At 42.2% G+C, this 20,920-nt stretch overlaps 1 protein-coding gene across 1 annotated transcript in view; it reads left to right on the forward strand.

The window, feature by feature from the left end:
* The window catches only part of LOC132898654 (cadherin-related family member 1), a 50,762-nt gene extending 29,842 nt beyond the window's left edge, over positions 1–20,920 (forward strand). Inside the window, exons 12-17 of the mRNA XM_060940371.1 lie at positions 851–1,003; positions 1,320–1,484; positions 7,443–7,510; positions 19,467–19,695; positions 20,013–20,267; positions 20,357–20,920. Coding sequence (XP_060796354.1) covers positions 851–1,003; positions 1,320–1,484; positions 7,443–7,510; positions 19,467–19,695; positions 20,013–20,267; positions 20,357–20,920 — 1,434 coding nt within the window. The remainder of the gene's footprint in view (positions 1–850; positions 1,004–1,319; positions 1,485–7,442; positions 7,511–19,466; positions 19,696–20,012; positions 20,268–20,356) is intronic.

Raw genomic sequence — 20,920 nt, forward strand, 5'->3', positions numbered from 1 at the left:
AGATTCTGTGAAAATCGGCTGATCTTATTGATTTTCCATCAATTTATGGCCTTTTGGATCAGCTATGGTTTGAAAACACAAATGGTCAATCAACATAATGATTGTTGCTTTGTACAAGGAAAAAGGTGGGGATTAGGGACATTAAATTCACTTTAACGTTTTCATTTTTAATAAAAGCAACATTTAGTTAATACACTATTGTATTTTACTTCAAACTTTACAAATATGGGGAAATAATTATTGTTGGTTATTAAGAAAATGAAACAAATGGCTTTTTTTCAATTTAACAAAATGAATATTTAAGTCGATAAAGAATAGGAAAATAAATGGAGCATTTTTCTTGGTCATAAAATTTTCAAATATTTTTCAAAAATATTGTGAATGAAATCAAATCGTAAATTGGGAGAATCGTTACATGCCGAGTGTGCATTACACGCTCAGGGACATTTATGCATGTCATTCTTTATTGAATTAAAATGTATAATTTTGATAAATTACTGTGGTGTAAGAGGAATAAAACACTTGGGGTTGTGCTGTTATAGGAAAATAATCAAATTCATATTACATTATTCCATAAATATTGCATGATATCACTAAGTGTGAGGCATTTTCATAAATTATTTTGAAGCGGGTAGCGCCTTGATTGTGAATGCATTATAACATGATGTGAGTGTGTTCAGACCTCGTCATGAATATGAAATAAAAAGCCGAGTGAAGGAAGGCATGTCTTCGCTTACAGTGTTAATGCTCATCAGTTCACAACTCCAGATTCAAGATTATAACATGTACGAGGAATTTCTTTTTTTTCCTGAGGAACTGTTTCTTTAACGTTTGTTTTTCTTTCCGTCAGGGAGCGAACGCTAAGTTCAGACTCAGGCTTGTTGGACCTGGGCGAGTTCTCCGTGTCGTCCCTCAAACTGTCCTCAATGAAGCCCAAGTCACCATCATCGTAGAGAACTCGAGTGCCATCGACTACGAGAAACACTCGTTTTTAACGTTCAAGGTAGGAAAAAAATTAAAACTGAGATTGTGTTAACACACCTCTGGATTTTAAAGACAAATAGAAGTCGGGAAGTTTTTACATGAGGAATAAAAACAGTGTGTGTGTTGTGCTGTTATTGGAAAAATAATCAACGCCAGAGTGGTGCGATGAAGCAGAGTTACTGTTAGCACCCTGACGCTGATTATTTTCCTATAACAGCATGACACACAGTGTTTTATTCCTCTTATACCACAGCAATTTACCAATTATTTGATTGATTGATTGATTGATTGATTGATTGATTGATTGATTGATTGATTGCATTTTTTTTTGTCAGCTGTTAGCGGTTGAAATTGACACCCCAGAGCGCTTCAGTGCCACAGCAGACATCATAATCCATCTCTTGGACGTAAACGACAACGTTCCCAGGTTTTCCTCAGAGTTTTACATCGCCAGGGTCCCGGAGAACTCACCTGGAGGCTCCACCGTCGTGTCCGTCACTGTGAGTGCGACGCCATTCACTTCTAGCTTCCTGTTATAAGCACTAGCGCACCAAAAGTAACTGCCCCCTATGGACTCAGATTGATCTTTAGAGCACCTTTAACAGATGGAACAATTTTTTTTCTTCTTAATATAATGCAGTATCTTGTTTGTAAATGTAAATTAACCCCAAAGACTTGCGTTTATCTCAGTCGAAAATACACATTAATGCTAATAAACTTTAAACAGACGCTAGTGAAAGACGTTATTAACCTGAACCTTGTTTTAGCATTTCAGCAAATTACATTATTTCAATTCAACTTTGTTCACACACAATATATGATATGAGAAGAAAATTTATTAAAAAGCTTAATACAATTATATATAATAGAAAAATAATTTGCAAACAATATTTACTAGCGTTATCGATGTAAGGTGTGTCATTATCATTTACAAAACTGGTTACAGAACAACATAATGGATCTGGCAGGAATAGGTGAAATTTGTAATATAGCAACCTAATGTATGGAGCATGGAAGTTAAAATTATTCGAATATGAATTTCAGATATTTGAACTGTATAAACGTCACATTATTTTATTATAAATTTATTATTTTTTTCTTTGTTTTGTATTTGTTAGAGGTAAGAGTTACCTATGAAAATATTTACTATAATGGTACTGGTGGTGGTTTTGAGATTTAAAAAAAAAAAAACCTTAAAAATAAATCATCCACAATTCCCAGGGGAAAGCAAATGCTTTCGGAGTGGTAGCATTTAGCCGATCACAGTTGTCTGTTGTGGTGGGGGTGGAGCATATTTCTGGTTCACAATCCCTGATGGTGATATTTCAAGATTCTTACAAAACAGAGTCATCAGTAATTCTTGTCGTTGAGAAGAAATCCAGGATGTTTTCTATTTTGTTCACTTCGAAGCCCTATCCTTGAAAGCCATATCCCTCCACAGACAGTGCAGAAGTTTCCCAGTGATATTCAGATTGCTGTTTCGATCTTGTCGCTTCTTGCATGCTTTACATTTAGCTTCTGTGTCTGATCTACATTTGGTCTCAAATTTCTTAATTCCCTGGTGGTAAATTCTTCTCCGTATTGGCTGATCATTAACAAATTTTTCCCAGTTGGACGGTTGAATGTCAAATTTCTGGACGACAGCCTTGAGCTGGTCCTTGTACTTTTTCTTTGACCACCCCTTCTTCTTGTCACCAAAATTTGCTTGGTGAGCCTTTCATTCTTCATCTGGAAGACATGTTCTGTCCATCAAAGTTGATAACATTACATTACAGGCATTTAGCAGACTCTCTTCTCCAGAGTGACATACAGCACACCCAGAGCAGCCTGGGGAGCAGTTGGGGGTTCGGTGACTTGCTCAAGGGCAGTTCAGCCATTCCTACTGGTCCAGGGAATCAAACCAGCGACCTTTTGGTCCCAAAGCTGCTTCTCTAACCTTTCGGCAATGGGTTCTCCAATGGCACATTTGGTGGTAGCTTCAATACTCAGTTGATTGCCATGTTGAAGGACTTGAATGTTGGTGACTCTATACTTCCAGCTGATGCCTAGGATTGACTGGAGCTTTGTTTGATGGAATCTTTCAAGGTTCTTGATGTTTTGTCAATATGGAGTCCATGTTTCACAACTGTATAGCAGTGTGCTGACAACAACCATAATTTTGGTTTCCACTGCCTGGCCATGTTGCAGAAAATTCCTGCCAAGTTTTCTATATGCGCCGTGAGCACTTTTCTGTTGGTTGGAAATTTCATAGTTGGCATTTGCATGAATGTTGAAGATGCTTCTGAGGTAAGGGATGGTTACAATTTTTTCAACTGAATTTTGATGTCTGATGGTTCTAGACTTTCCCCAAAGGTGGTCAGGCTAAGATCTTCAACTTGGCCACATTCACGTTGAAGGTTTTGTAAGCATCTGCAAAGGTGTCTGAAAGTGACTGTAAATTCTTTGGTGACAGTGCGGGAACAGCATTGCCATGGTGTTTGGTTGCTAGAGCTGGTCCACTGTGTTTCCAGAGTTCTGCTGGGATGTTATCCAGATCCGGGGCCTTGTTTGTCTTCATTGCAGATTTTGCTTTTATAACTTCCTAATGTAGGGCGGCATGGTGGTGTAGTGGTTAGCGCTGTCGCCTCACAGCAAGAAGGTCTGGGTTTGAGCCACGTGGCCGGCGAGGGCCTTTCTGTGCGGAGTTTGCATGTTCTCCCCATGTCCACGTGGGTTTCCTCCGGGTGCTCCGGTTTCCCCCACAGTCCAAAGACATGCAGGTTAGGTTAACTGGTGACTCTAAATTGAGCGTAGGTGTGAATGTGAGTGTGAATGGTTGTCTGTGTCTATGTGTCAGCCCTGTGATGACCTGGCGACTTGTCCAGGGTGTACCCCGCCTTTCGCCCATAGTCAGCTGGGATAGGCTCCAGCTTGCCTGCGACCCTGTAGAAGGATAAAGCAGCTAGAGATAATGAGATGAGATGAGACTTCCTAATGTGATGGTGGTTGATCCATTGTGGGCCTCAAAGGTAGTAGTGGGACACACTGAAGAACATTTGGGTCAGCTTCAGATGGTCCATTTAGAAGAGTTTGTAAATGCTCTGCCCATCTTTTTTAAGGATTTCATCATCCATGTTAAGGAGGATACCCTCTGAGATCTTCAGAGACACAGTGGAGTTAGGCACAGGACTGTAGATCTCCTTGGTTGATTGGAAATTTTTTTTTTATAGTTTTGGCCAGGCACCACCTGAACTGATAAGTACATCAGTTTTTTGCCACCACTCTTGCCAGAACAATTGGGGGATTAGGTGCCTTGCTCAAGGGCAATTCAGCCAGTCCTACTGGTCCAGGGAAATGAACCAGTGACCTTTTAGTCCCAAACTTGCTTCTCTAACCATTATTACCATTGATTGGAAGAATTCATGAAGTTGGTGTCTGTTGGCTTATAATCAAATTTCTTTATTTTTGCATCACTCGTTCTGTATGACTCTGATCTTTGCTTGTGCATTTGCATTTACCCTCCTGTATCTTCTGTCCTTGTCCTTGGATTGTCTGTGATTTTCCCAGACTTCATGTGCTCTGTTTCCATGCAATGAGCTGTTGTATTTCTTGGTTGTTTTTGTCAAACCAATCCTGGTGGCAACATTTGGCATACCCAAACAAAATTGACAGTTCCTGTGTGAAGAGTACTTTGTTGTATGCAAGCAAATGCTGGCCTCTGAGGAGAAGAGGATGTTGGGTGTCTAGAGAGGAATGAAAGAGCTATGCTGTGGTGGATGTGTCATGTAAAGCCTGAGGATGGGGTCAGCTCCAGCAGTCTTTGTCTGAGGCTTGGTCTCCTGGATCTGGATGCTGACCTCAGGTATAGGTGTTTGTGGTAGTTTGGCCATGTGCGGCGCAGTTCCACCACGACTGCAAGAATCACGGCCAAGAATTACACCAAGTGGAAGGTGCAATAAAGAGGGGCAAAACCTGGAAAGAGTTCGTGGCACAGGATTTAAGGGAGTGTGGCCTCATTGCTGAGGATGCCCTGGATTGAAAGTATTGGAGAAGGATGCTACACTCAAGCCATGCATCATCTGACACACCTGTGGTGTAAGACGATGTTAAAATGGGTAGTGAGTGAGTGAGAAACTCTTTTACTGTTGCTTCAAGAACTGCAACTTTCAGCACATTCCACTGAGAACTGGGATCATTGATGCTGAATTGTTTCCATGGCATGATTTGCATGTGTTTTAGGTTTAGGTTTGACATGGTATTGGAGTTGTGAAACAAGAAGACAGTGATTGGTCCAGCCATCATTCACGTTCCTCATGGCCTTCATGCTGAGGTTCTGTCTCTGGTTCTGACAATGATGTGCCAATGTTTTGATATTGGGTGCATGTTGTTTTTGTCTGAACAGTGTGTTCATGATAGTAAGATTGAATTCAGGACACAGTCTCAGTAACAAGGTGCCAATGGCATTGCAGTTCCCCATTCCCAAGAATATTCTTCCATCAGATAATGGACAAAAACTTTGTGGATCCATTCATATTAATTTGATTATCCTGGAAAGGTGGTTGTGAAATCCATAATCCCAGCATACTTGGCACTTCTGAACTCCAAATCCACGGCACCTGAGATGATTGGGAATTCAGAGGTGTTATATCTGGACTGCCAAGGATGGCCCAACCAGGAGCTAAGGCTCCAGACGGCATTGATCTCTGGATCAGTGGGTCATTCAAACCCTCCCATCACAGCAAGGTACCGATCCTTGGCGAGAGAAAACACAATAATGCTCAAATCTAGTCCTGTTTATGTTTCTAATTAATTCTCATTCATTTTTATTTCTTTAAACACATGTAGAGCATGTGGTGATTTGTGCAATCTTTTTTCCTGAAAGTGAAGAGGTTACTGTTACAATTAAATCCATCGCAGCACAAAAAAGGTTTCAGCAACTTGACCTGAATGTGATTTTTTTTCCAGATAACGATTTCTCAAGCAGATAAAACAATAAGATCTCAGAAATAAAGCCACAACATCACACTCTTTATTGTATTACGTTTTAATTTTTGACTTCTTTTTTTCTTGGAGTTAAACTCTGGATTTGGGAAATGATGAGCTTCTCTCACATTAACTCATGGAAAATGTCCAGATTTGAGTCTCGTCTTAAGGAAAGTGATTAAGAAAGTGATGTTAATTAAGTCTTGCCAGGAGGGCCTTCACTTCCAGTCCAGCTGCGTCATCGTGTTGATGAGTCAGGCTCTAATGATGACTCTGTATTCGTTACAGCTGATGCCAGACACGAGGCTGTAAATAGTAAAAATACACGGCAGGCTTTAATGTATAAAGTTAAACACTTAAAGACTTGTCATATTAAATACAGGTTTTTCTTTCGATGAACAATGTGACACTGCAGTTTTGTGATGACATGGAATACAGTGGGATACAGTGAAAACCTCATCAATCAATCAGACACAGGCGTTTAATCATCTGATACACGGCTCACATTCTTTCAGGGCCCTCTAGCTGACTTTTTATAGATTAGACAGCAGAGATTAGGTGGTAGAGATGAGATAATCAGGATTGGACAGCAGAGATTACAATCTGGATTAGACAATAGAGACATGACAGCAGGAATTAGACAATCAAAATTGGATGTGGATATTAGACAGTCTAGATTGTACAGATAAGACAGTGGGAGTACACAGTAGAGATTAGACATTAGAGAGTAGAGATTGGGCAGTAGAAATTAGATAAGAGATAATATAGTGTAGATTTGACAGTAGAGATTAGATGGCATGATTGGACCATAGATATTTGGCAGTGGAGATTGGACATTAGAGAATAGACAGTAGAGACTGGACAGTAGAAATTAGGCAGTACAGATTGGACAGTAGAGATATGACAGCAGGAATTAGACGGTCAAAATTGGATATGGATATTAGACAGTCTAGACTGTACAGATAAGACAGCAAGAGTAGACAGTAGAGATTAGACATTACAAATTAGAGAGTAGAGATTGAGCAGTAGAAATTAGACAAGAGATAATACAGTGTAGATTTGACAGTAGACATTAGACAGCATGATTGGATCATAGATATTTGGTAGTGGAGGTTGGACTCCACTACCAAAGAATAGACAGTAGAGATTAGATAGTAGAGACTGGCCAATAGAAATTAGGTAGTAGACATTGGACAGTTGACATTAGGCAGTAGAGACTGGACAGTAGAAATTAGGCAGTAGAGACTGGATAGAGATAAGAGTCTAGATTAGACACTTGGAATTAGACAGTGGAGATTAGGCAGCATAGATAGAACAACAAACAACTAAATTAGACAGTAGAGATTGGACCAGAGAGATTTGGCAATGGAGATTGGACTTTAGAGAACAAATAGTCGAGACTGGACAGGCGTTTGTACACATTAGCCTAGTTTACAGTATTGACTAAAAGCTCTTTCTCCTTGTTTATTGTGATGATGAATATTTTTATCTTCCAGGCATCGGATCCCGACTCGGGGCTTTGGGGAGAAGTGAAATACTCCATGTACGGCTCAGGAGCTGATCTGTGAGTCCTATACAAATATAATGACACCCTGCTAATACCCACATATACAGCTCTGCACATTAAATCTGACAGAACTGACAGGACAAAGTGTGGAATATTATCATCTGTACAAGTCTCCTCGAGCTGAGTGTGTCTCCTAGCTGACAATTGGTGACCCCTAGCTGATTACAAATGTCCCCTAGATGACTGTAAACATCCTCTAGCTAACTGGAATCATCCCCAACTGACCACAAGTAATCGTAAGTTGTCCCTTCTGGACTAAGTGCTCCCTTGCTGATGATAAGTGTCCCTTATCTAACTGTAAACATCCCCTAGATGACTGTGTCCCTTAACTACAGTTAGGTCCATAAATATTTGGACAGAGACAACATTTTTCTAATTTTGGTTCTGTACATCACCACAATGAATTGTGAACAAAACAATTCAGATGCAGTTGAAGTTCAGACTTTCAGCTTTAATTCAGTGGGTTGAACAAAATGATTGCATAAAAATGTGAGGAACTAAAGCATTTTTTAAACACAATCCCTTCATTTCAGGGGCTCAGAAGTAATTGGACAAATTCAATAATTGTAAATAAAATGTTCATTTCTAATACTTGGTTGAAAAGCCTTTGTTGGCAATGACTGCCTGAAGTCTTGAACTCATGGACATCACCAGACGCTGCGTTTCCTCCTTTTTAATGCTCTGCCAGGCCTTTACTGCAGCGGTTTTCAGTTGTTGTTTGTTTGTGGGCCTTTCTGTCTGAAGTTTAGTCTTTAACAAGTGAAATGCTGCTCAATTGGGTTGAGATCAGGTGACTGACTTGGCCATTCAAGAATATTCCACTTCTTTGCTTTAATAAACTCCTGGGTTGCTTTGGCTTTATGTTTTGGGTCATTGTCCATCTGTATTATGAAACGCCGACCAATCAGTTTGGCTGGATTTGAGCACACAGTATGTCTCTGAATACCTCAGAATTCATCCGGCTGCTTCTGTCCTGTCTCACATCATCAATAAACACTAGTGACCCAGTGCCACTGGCAGCCATGCATGCCCAAGCCATCACACTGCCTCCGCCGTGTTTTACAGATGATGTGGTATGCTTTGGATCATGAGCTGGACCACGCCTTCGCCATACTTTTTTCTTTCCATCATTCTGGTAGAGGTTGATCTTGGTTTCATGAATGAATGAATGAATAAATGAATGAATGATTCTTTAATGACCACACTGCAAGCAGGTGGAATTTTTTTCCAGTACGGCATGGTACAGGTTCCAACATATAACATAAAGACTAGGGACATAAACTAAAACATATATAAGACACATATATACATACAGATAGACACAGACAATTCCAACATCAAACAATTTTCAGTCCATGATCAATGTTTATCTGCAAGAGTTCAGAAGTTGTATGGCAGTAGGGATAAAACTATTTTTGAAGCATGTTGTTTTGGTGGCAATTGACCTGTAGCGCCTTCCAGAGGGCAGAAGCTGAAATGCATAGTGTGCAGGGTGAGTGGGGTCTGAGACGATTTTGTGGGCTCTGCATACTGTTCTTTTGTAATGTAGTGGTTCCAAGGATGGAAGGGGAGAGCCAATGATTTTTGAGGCTCTATTGATTATGCGCTGCAATTTCTTCCGGGAGAGTGTGTCAAGACTACTGAACCAGACTGTGATGGATGAGGTGAGAATGCTTTCAACAATGGCTGTGTAGAAACGGACCAGGAGATGAGGTTTCACTCTGAATTTCTTGAGCTGTTGGAGGTGGAAGAGTCTTTGCTGAGCTTTTTTATAGATATGGTCTGCATTTATTTTCCATTTGAGATCATTGCTGATATGAGTGCCGAGGAGTTTGAATGAGTCAGTGATGGAGGTGGGTTCACCTTGAATGTACACAGGAGTTTTGGGAGATGGCTGGCGTCTAAAGTCGACAATGAACTCTTTTGTTTTTGATGTGTTAAGTAGTAGGCTATGGTCTGTGCACCAGGTCACTGCTTGGTTGATCTGTGCACGGTATTCAGATTCTTGGTTGTTGGTGATGAATCCTATGATGGTTGTATCGTCTGCATATTTGTACATATTGACAGATCTATGGTGTGTTTTGAGCTGGTTAGTATAAAGGGAGAAAAGCCATGGAGAAAGAATGCAACCTTGTGGAGCGCCTGTACTGAGGGACAGAGGGGAAGATATGTTGTTGCTGATTTTCACCCTCTGTTGCCTGTTGTGAAGGAAGCTGTGGATCCAGTAGCAGATGCATGGGTTGATTTTCATATCCAGTAATGTGTCAAGCAGTATGGCTGGTTTTATGGTATTAAAGGCAGAGCTGAAATCCATGAATAGTATGCGTGCGTATGTGTTGGCAGACTCCAGATGGTTCAGTATGTGGTGAATTGCCAGGTTTACAGTGTCCTCGACTGATCGGTTAGCTGTATAAGCAAATTGATGTGAGTCCATGAGGGGTGAAGTGACAGTTTTTAGATGTTTGAGAATGATGCGCTCAAATGACTTCATCGCTGCTGATGTCAAGGCAATGGGTCTGTAGTCATTGAGGCAAGAGATGGTGTTGGTTTTAGGAACTGGGATGATGATGGATTCTTTGAAACACTTTGGTACTGAGCTTTGGCAGAGTGAGGTGTTAAAGATATTGGTGAAGACCCCAGCCAGTTCTCCAGCACATTGGTGGAGAACAGCATGACTAATGTTGTCGGGGCCAGCAGCTTTATTTCTCTTCAGTCCCCTGAAAATGCTCCTCACCTCCTCCTCCTGGATGGTGAATGGAGGGGGAGGGAGAGGATCGGGGGGAGATGGTGGTGGAGTTGGGGCCTGCTCAAATCTTCTGTAGAAGTGGTTGAGGTTGTCTGGGAGCTGGTTGTCAGTGTCCGGTATGGTGGAGGGTTTCTTTTTGTAGTTTGTCATGTTTTGAAGTTTTTTCCAGATGGAGCGTATGTCAGTGGTGGTGATTTGTTTTTCTAGTTTGGAGGCATAGTTGGATTTTGCCCTCCTGATTGCTGCTCTGAGTTTGTATTTGGCACTCTTATATTGTTCATTATTTCCTGACAGATATGCAGAGTTCTTCTCTCTCCTTAGTTCTTTTATGTCCTTGCTGAACCATGGTTTGTTATTATTATAGTGTTTCATTTTTTGAACGGTATGCATAAGTCCACGCAGTATGCGCTGTATGATGTCACCACGTCGGTGACGTTGTGGAGGTTGCCTGCAGCATGGAAAACTTCCCAGTCTGTGCACGCAAAACAACCCCAAAGTTTTTCAATTGCCTCCGAGGACCAGCACCTAGTTGGCCTGGTCGGTGTTTTGGAGAACTTAACTTTCTGTCTGTACTGAGGGATTAGCAGCAGCATTGCATGGTCGGACTTTCCCAGCGGAGCTCTCGGAAAAGCACGGTAAGCCTCTTTGATGGTGGTATAGCAGTGGTCCAGCGTGTTGCTTCCTCTGCTTGGGCAGGTAACCTGCTGATGGTAACCCGGGAGCTCAGATGAGAGGTTAGTCTGGAGTCCCCTAGGACAATAACTGCTGCGTCCAGATGTTTACTTTCCACTGAGGAGATATAGTTGGCTAACTCGGCTGTGGTGGTGATAGCGTTAGCCTCAGGTGAGATGTAAACACAGATGATAATAACTGATGCAAATTCCCGTGGGAGAAATGATGGTCTACATTTCACAGTTAGGTATTCCAGGTGAGGGGAACATGCATGTGAGAGTTCTGTGGAGTTAGTGCACCAGCGTTCATTGATCATTATGCAGACACCACCACCTTTTGACTTGTGCGACAGTTCAGGTGATCTGTCAGCATGGTATAACGTGAAACCTGGAGGTGTTACCACTTGATCAGGAACTGAATGATCAAGCCAGGTCTCTGTCAAGCAGATGGCGGAGCAGTCACTGTAGTCCTTGTTGGTTTGTATCATGAGTTGCAGTTCATCCATTTTGTGACGAAGAGATCTGACATTGGATAGCAGGAGGGCCGGGAGCGGTGGTCGGTACGGGCGTCTCCTGAACCTGGCACAGGTGCCTGAGCGGCGCCCTTGTTAGGGCGGCAGCTGTGGTGTTGAGCGCCTTGCGATGTTCAAATCCCGAAGTTTCTCCTCTAGTTGGGATGACAGTGGGTCCAAGTCAGAGTAACAGGAAGAAGTGAGGTGTAGTAGTTCAGCCCGGGTATAACGGATGACACACGACACTTTACAAACAAATAACGCGGACATAAGACAGACTGACAGGAACACTGTTTGTACTGTGGCAAGCCTCGCGGCCGCCATCTGTCCAAAGAATGTTCTTCCAGAACTGTGCTGGCTTTTTTAGATGTTTTTTAGCAAAGTCCAATCTAGCCTTTTTATTCTTGAGGCTTATGAATGGCTTGCACCGTGCAGTGAACCCTCTGTATTTACTTTCATGCAGTCTTCTCTTTATGGTAGATTTGGATATTGATATGCCTACCTCCTGGAGAGTGTTGTTCACTTGGTTGGCTGTTGTGAAGGGGGTTCTCTTCACCATGGAAATTATTCTGCGATCATCCACCACTGTTGTCTTCTGTGGGCGTCCAGGTCTTTTTGCATTGATGAGTTCACCAGTGCTTTCTTTCTTTCTCAGGATGTACCAAACTGTAGATTTTGCCACTCCTAATATTGTAGCAATTTCTCGGATGTTTTTTTTCTGTTTTCGCAGCTTAAGGGTGGCTTGTTTCCCCTGCATGGAGAGCTCCTTTGACCGCATGTTTTCTTCACAGCAAAATCTTCCAAATGCAAGCACCACACCTCAAATCAACTCCAGGCCTTTTATCTGCTTAATTGAGAATGACATAACGAAGGAATTGCCCACACCTGCCCATGAAATAGCCTTTGAGTCAATTGTCCAATTACTTTTGGTCCCTTTAAAAACAGGGTGGCACATATTAAGGAGCTGAAACTCCTAAACCCTTCATCCAATTTTAATGTGGATACCCTCAAACGAAAGCTGAAAGTCTGGACTTTATGCTCATGTTCAGTATATAACTATAACTTGAATATGTTTCAGTAAACAGGTAAAAAAACAAAATTTGTCAGTGTCCAAATATATATGGACCTAACTGTAAGTGTAAATGTCCCCTACCTGACTATAAGCTGAATATTAGTATCCCCCAGCTCTCTCTTACCGTCCCCTAACTACAAGTTATTCCTATATGAGTGTATTTCCCCTTGAACACTTAAGTGTCCCCTAGCTGACTTCCATCCATCCATCCATCCATCCATCCATCCATCCATCCATTATCTCTAGCCACTTTATCCTCTCCTACAGGGTCGCAGGCAAGCTGGAGCCTATCCCAGCTGACTACGGGCGAAAGGCGGGGTACACCCTGGACAAGTCGCCAGGTCATCACAGGGCTGACACATAGACACAGACAACCATTCACACTCACATTCACACCTACAGTCAATTTAGAGTCACCAGTTAACCTAACCTGCTTTGGACTGTGGGGGAAACCGGAGCACCCGGAGGAAACCCACGCGGACACGGGGAGAACATGCAAACTCCACAGAGAAAGGCCCTCGCCGGCCACGGGGCTCGAACCCGGACCTTCTTGCTGTGAGGCGACAGTGCTAACCACTACACCACCGTGCCGCCCCCCTAGCTGACTTTGTTTCCCCTAATTGACTGTAGGTTTTTTTCTGACTAGACACTGTCCTATAGAAGACTATTATCGATCTCTAGTTTATTGAAAATGTCCCCGAGTTGACCATAATGGACCTCTGTAGAACTATAGGCATGTCCTAAATCACACACTATATAGAGGTCAGAGAGAAGTGCCCTGTGTAGTGAGTCTGGAGTGACACAGGCATGGCTTTAATCAGACAACACTGAAGCTGAGAGATAATCCTGTAATCCGATTGGACGAGTAAAAATAGCCTCGCAGTGTGAGTCAGGGTCTAATTAGCACGTGATGTGATGTGACAGCTGCAGGTAAGAGAGAAAGAGACAGAGATGCTGATGGGAGCAGGAAGTGTGTGGAAAATGTAAAAACCCGTTAATGTATGCCTCACTCTCCACCTGGCGCTGAAGGTGCAATGAGAGACGTGTGAAAGCTCACAGGTTTGAGGCGCCTCGTTAATTCTCACCAGCTGAGCAGCAGCTCATCAAGGCTCAGGGAATGTCACTGAGTTTGTGCAGGGTTTAAAATGAATTTGGAGACTGAGGTGAAATTATTAAGCACTTAACTGGATTAATGTCGGGGAGGGGGGAAAACACAATTTCAAAAACTTTAATCAGATATAGCTGATCAGATTGGACATGTTTACTTTCTGCACGTCCACATTGATGAATGCGTAGCTTTATGTGGAAATGACTGTACGGCCAGATTTCTGTTATGAAATGAAGGTCATTGTGTGTACATTGAATATCTTTTAATGGTTTAAATGACACCTTCTTCTCAAAGGTAGAATCGTTTACACGGTCATTTTGCAAAGGTCACACCACCAGGCGGATTGTCTTTTTCAGACCTCACACACCAGGTTGAGGGATGTTTTCATGGATTGTAAACACTGTCTGATAATTATCTTGTATGAACTGGTTGATGTGCACACTTTAGTATTCAATGTACAGCATAGGCTACTCATGTTTATGCAGATGTCCTTTCTCCAGAATCTGGATGGGGGTAAAGTCCTCAATAACATCGTCATAATCCAATGAAGCAGTGAATTCATTTCAATGACCTTCCTTCCTTCCTTCCTTCCTTCCTTCCTTCCTAGTCAGGAGCTTGTGGGTCAAATCTCTCAACTACGTTGCTTCTCCAGTCATCTCTGTCTGTCACACGACGATACGTTTCATCTATGCTGAGGCTGGTGATTTTTTGCATGTTTTTGACGTAGGTTAGTTGAGGTCTTCCTCTCCTATTACGGCCTTGTGTTGTTGTGTATAAAGCATAGTGATGTATGGTTGGTCTTCTAAACCAGTGTCCAAGGGTGCGTAACTGTCTTCCTGTACCGTAAGTATTTCTGCAAGCTTTCTCTTTTTGGTGGTGGCCAGGATATATGTGTCAGAAAACAGAATCCAGGGACACACGTCTGCCCGGGGCATTTTGAGTTATTGACAGATTCAGAAAGTACAGTTTCTAAGCTTTCCAATGATGCCTTCCATGTGGAGATCTGACAATATTTGAAGAATGTGTGGCCTTTTGAAAGTGTATACTTCTTAAAACAGGAAAGGGAGAAAATCGCCCTCAAAGTTTTCCATCTCAGCTACTCTGGGTGTAGGGCGGGCACATAATGGTGCTCATTTGCATGACATTAAGGAAAGCCCTACCCCCTATGAGCTAGCACGATGCTACTTTCATGTAAACAAAGATCACCACGTCAATTTTCCTTCCATGCAAAGTATGCCCAACACAATTATGAAGTACAAAAATAAGTCCTAAAGTATACTTTAACGTTTTGTGGTTGAAAAATTACTCACACCATAAGAAAGAAAGATACAGTGGTGCTTGAAAGTTTGTGAACCCTTTAGAATTTTCTATATTTCTGCATAAATATGACCTAAAACTTCATCAGATTTTCACACAAGTGTTAAAAGTAGATAAAGAGAACCCAGTTAAACAAATGAGACAAAAATATTATACTTGATCATTTATTTATTGAGGAAAGTGATCCAGTATTGCATATCTGTGAGTGGCAAAAGTATGTGAACCTCTAGGATTAGTAGTTAATTTGAAGGTGAAATTAGAGTCAGGTGTTTTCAAATCAATGGGATGACAATCAGGTGTGAGTGGGCACCCTGTTTTATTTAAAGAACAGGGATCTATCAAAGTCTGATCTTCACAACACATGTTTGTGGAAGTGTATCATGGCACGAACTAAGGAGATTTCTGAGGACCTCAGAAAAAGCGTTGTTGATGCTCATCAGGCTGGAAAAGGTTACAAAACCATCTCTAAAGAGTTTGGACTCCATAAATCCACAATCAGACAGATTGTGTACAAATGGAGGAAATTCAAGACTATTGTTCCCCTCCCCAGGAGTGGTTGACCAACAAAGATCACTCCAAGAACAAGGCGTGAAACAGTCGGCGAGGTCACAAAGGACCCCAGGTGAACTTCCAAGCAACTGAAGGCCTCTCTCACATTGGCTAATGTTAATGTTCATGAGTCCACCATCAGGATAACACTGAACAACAATGGTGTGCATGGCAGGGTTGCAAGGAGAAAGCCACTGCTCTCTAAAAAGAACATTGCTGCTCGTCTGCAGTTTGCTAAAGATCACATGGACAAGCCAGAAGACTATTGGAAAAATGTTTTGTGGACGGATGAGACCAAAATAGAACTTTCTGGTTTAAAAGAGAAGCGTTATGTTTGGAGAAAGGAAAACACTGCATTCCAGCATAAGATCCTTATCCTATCTGTGAAACATGGTGGTGGTAGTATCATGGTTTGGGCCTGTTTTGCTGCATCTGGGCCAGGATGGCTTACCATCATTGATGGAACAATGAATTCTGAATTATACCAGCAAATTCTAAAGGAAAATGTCAGGACATCTGTCCATGAACTGAATCTCAAGAGAAGGTGGGTCATGCAGCAAGACAACGACCCTAAGCACACAAGTCGTTCTACCAAAGAATGGTTAAAGAAGAATAAAGTTAATGTTTTGGAATGGCCAAGTCAAAGTCCTGACCTTAATCCAATGGAAATGTTGTGGAAGGACCTGAAGCGAGCAGTTCATGTGAGGAAACCTACCAACATCCCAGAGTTGAAGCTGTTCTGTACGGAGGAACGGGCTAAAATTCCTCCAAGCCGGTGTGCAGGACTGATCAACAGTTACCGCAAACGTTTAGTTGCAGTTACTGCTGCATAAGGGGGTCACACCAGATACTGAAAGCGAAGATTCACATACTTTTGCCACTCACAGATATGTAATATTGAATCATTTTGCTCAATAAATAAATGATCAAGTATAATATTTTTGTCTCATGTGTTTAACTGGGTTCTCTTTATCTACTTTTAGGACTTGTGTGAAAATCTGATGTTGTTTTTGGTCATATTCATGCAGAAATATAGAAAATTCTAAAGGGTTCACAAACTTTCAAGCACCACTGTAGAACGATGATGACACAACTAACACAACGCTAGTTTCATGTAAAGCCTCGGTCACAACCGGCCGTACGGTATGCGCTCCTACGGCCGGTCTACATGCAAAAAACGCAAGAAACGCACGGAGAGCGCACATGAAACGCACGAGAGCGCGCGTGTGAAAAGCACGAGAGCGCGCGTGTGATGTGCTGATTTTCGAGCCACAGACCGGCCGCAGAGGTTCTTTGTCATGTCAAACAAACTCTACGGGCGCTTACGTTTTTTTCAGGTTGCAAGACAAACTTACGGCCAACGCGCGTCTTTCTCCAGGAAAAAAAAAAAAACGAAGCGATTTGGGAAACGCCAAAAATCGCACGGCCAAAAAATTGTACGTCCGGTTGTGACCTAGGCTTAACCAAACCACAACACTCTCCGTTACATGCAAAAATAACCACACAGCCTTAGATTAATAAACTCACCCCATCAGAAAGAGAAACGTCGCCTTGCACACCGATGGAATGTAATCCTAGAACGGTCCGTGTATCATCCGATCATTCAAGTATTCCATTCAATCTGGAAAACGAGGTTGTTGTTTTTTTTTGCTAGAAATGGTTATCTCCGATGTAAATACCGTGCGTCTGTTTGCTTCGCGGTGTTTCAGCTCCTCTGCGCTCTGTTTAGTAACTCATTCCATAGTGAAATTACAAGCCTGTATGCAGCTAAGTAGCCATGTGCTCAGCTCGTATCATACAGCTGATTCGTGAAAAAAAAACCCCAAAAGACTTAAATTATCATGTGAATGGCCCATATGGTAATTTACCCACACCCCCCAGCAGGCTACAGTCCTGACAAAAATGAGACAATTTGCAACAAAAAATTTATGCTTTTCCAACAAAACAATCTATTATCTGAAATACTGATTGCATTCTTCAAGATCTCAACTTGTACATGATGGAAAAAAAACAAAAATCACAAATTTCGAAAAAAAAAATGCTTCTTTTGCAATTATCTCGGATTCGTTTCGGCCGACATGTGTCCCTGGATTCGGTGAGGGGTCACATATTCGTTGGTGAGTCTATCAGTTCGCTTGATGTTTAACATAGTACGATAACAGCTGGTGGCAAACAAGTTCACTTGATTCTTCATGGCCTGATTGAGTGTCCATGATTCTGCCCCATAAAGGAGATTGGAAAGTATCAGGGAGTCAAACAGTCAAAGCCTGAGCTGTAATGAGATTTTGTTGGACTTCCAAATGGTAGTCAGTCTCCAAAAGTTGTTCCACATGTTTGATGGAAATCTTCCAGTGATGATGCAATGCATGCTCCGACGTACTTAAAGTTGGTTACAATTTCCATGTTTTGTAAAGCTGGTTGTGGTCCCTCAGTGTGAACATAATTAATGAACATGACCTTGTTTTCGTTTTGTTTGTTTTTTTATTTCAATGGCAAGTGATGCAAATGTGTTCAGTTTCTCTTCCGTCATTGTGGACCTCAGGTGACTTTTAACACATTTCAGGACAGAAAATGTCCTCTACCTGGAGCAGTTTGCAATTGGCAATGCAAGATACATCCTCAAGCACATGGACACATTTGGAAATGTATCTTGTTAAAAAAAGTCAAAGTCTTTCCTGTGGCAGGACCTGGTCTTCCCAGGGAGCCTCCCATCCAAGTACTAACCAGGTCCTTAAGGTACATTGGGCAAAGACGATCTTCATTTCTACAGCCCTCTACCTCTCGCCTATTCCATAGCTCAGGTTACAGTGGGGGGTGGGTCTGCTGGTAACCACGAGAGTTTGACTTTCTACTCACATCTGTATTGCAGCGCCTCGCCAGATGGCAGTAGGTACCATTTTTACGATGGTCTTTGGTATGACCCAACCATGAGTAGAACTCACAATCTTCCAGTCGAAAGGCAGGCACACTGACCACTAGGCCAACTCACGGTACATGCATTATAATGGACCCCTGGAGGTTTTTCCTTTAGGTCAGTGTACTACTTGGTCAGTTCAGCAACAAACCACAACAATAGAGCACACACACCTGTGGGAGAGGTTCACAGAATTTTGAGATCGGCTTCAAATTTAAAGACATTAAGTCCATTTTAGAGATGTCTTTTCACAGCATTTGAACTGAACGCTAATTCTGTCATTCCGTAAGTGAGGTATTCTGCCACTCAGTGGGTGTAACTACAGTGAGCTCTGCATATGCTGACATCACATGCATACCCTTTAGCAAGAGATGATGTTATTGGTCACACAAATACTGCAAATGTGATAATGCAGTGTAATTTTGAATATACTACAGCTTGTGCTGATAAAACAATCAGAAACTGTAAAGCTGGCAAGTTTTAAAGTTGCATAAACTCTATTTAGAGGTCTGTATGCACGGTTTTGGAAATGTAGAAGGTGCATAAATCCCCATGTTTCCCTGTTGCCAAACTGACCTGGAAGTATGTTGATCTAAATGAAAAACTTTGCGAGATCTTGCATAACGTTTTTGCAAAATCTTGCAAAAGTACATCTTTTTTTTCCTCTCATGTCCCTCCCAGGACTCCATCTAATTAACACCTTAATAGGACTTTACAATTATTTCAGTACAATTGTTATTATTTCTTGAATTTTATATAATTTCCCCCTTATCACTTTGTCTGGCTGGTGGGCCCCCTAGGTTGCCTTGGACACATAAGCAGTTAATACATACAGGCTCTTCAAGGGTTGTTTAACTGTTCAATGGATAATTAATGGTTCTTAGCTTCTAAACTGGGTCTCTTTTTGATAAAGAACACTGCTGTAGGACCTTATGAAGAAGCAAAGAACCATTAAGGGTTCTAAATTTTGTAAAAGTGTACCAGTCGATGAATCTCCTGACTGACATGCATCCCTCTGAGCATAAACATGGTTAATCAAGTGATTTTGACCATGTGTTCCACAGGTTCCTCATCCACCCCACCTCAGGGATCATCTACACTCAGCCATGGGCATCTCTGGATGCGGAGGTGAAGTCAAAGTATAATTTCTATGTGAAGGCAGAAGACAGCGAGGGGAAGTACAGCCTGACCGAGGTCTTTGTCACAGTTCTAGATCAGAACGATCATTCTCCAGAGTTTAACGAGAACATCCTGGAGAAGACCATGATCCTCGGAGCTCCTGTGAAGATAGAGGTCTGCACTTTGCTGAGTGTTGATCTGAGACTTTATGCAGATGCTAAACTAACTGAACATAAGCTGTAAGGTTCCTGAACCCAGTGGTGAACCTGACTATGGGTTCCCATTATCGTTGGAGGGTGTGAGGTCAAATACCTACAATGAAACTATGGTTAATGACATAGAACCTTCTGAGCCATCACAGAACCTTCAACACAGAACTGAAAGTGCAGTGCAATTAAATATAGTTTTAAGACTGACGATTATAAATGATGTTAGCATTCATGCCATAGCTTTGCAGTTTTTTTTTCTTCTAAATGCTTCCCTGTATTCAGGCGGTGGATGATGATGCTGAGGAACCCAACAACGTCATCGAGTACTCCATCATGAAGGCCGAGCCGGAGAACGTTTTTGACATCAATACCAGCACAGGTGAGATCAAGCTAAAGCCGTTCATCAAGTCCATGGAGATGGTGCATAACATCACCAGACAGCAGGATTGCAAGTGGTCAGTGGTGGTCCAGGCACGAGATCGAGGTTCTCCTTCATTCATGGCCACTGCTGTCGTCCAGCTTGACATCACTGAAGCAGTAAGAGTAACCAAAAAAAATCAACCTTTAATTCAATATGTAATTTTATATGTACATGAAAAATGCAGAAAGTCTCTGATCTTTTCCAGAATCAGCTCTCGGGCCCCGTGGCGGCTTTTTTAATGCAGAGCAGAGATAATCCAGTGAAAGCTTTGGGTGTGGCAGCTGGAATCATTAGCGTGATGGTGATGGTCACAGTGGTGATCTCCACGGCAATGTACCTGCGCAACACAAAGTCCAACAGGATTGGGCCATCCCGCCGTGTCATCCGCCGCAGACGTGGAGAACCCCAGCAATGGAACTTCACGTTCGGAAACTCGCAAAATCCTGACAAGTTCCTCACTAGTCACGATGTGGAGAGCAACAAGAAGACAGACAGATCATGGTCCAAACCTCCACCACCGTGTGCACCAGTTCTGCCTCCACCTCCACCAAATAACAAACCCAGGATGAGCAAGCATCAAGGTGCTGTGCCGACCATCTCAGGATCCTTAAGCTCCCAGAGCTCGAGCGAGAGATCCATCAGTAGCACAGATACAGAAGATCAACCAATTAAGAAGAGAGAGGGAAACATCAGCTCAGCGATGGTTTCAGAGCTGAAGAAGAGGCTGGAGCAGAAGATCATTGAGGCGAATCAAGGCTACTACTGCTGA

This window comes from Neoarius graeffei, chromosome 14 (assembly GCF_027579695.1).
Source record: "Neoarius graeffei isolate fNeoGra1 chromosome 14, fNeoGra1.pri, whole genome shotgun sequence".
NCBI classification, from domain to species: Eukaryota; Metazoa; Chordata; class Actinopteri; order Siluriformes; family Ariidae; genus Neoarius; species Neoarius graeffei.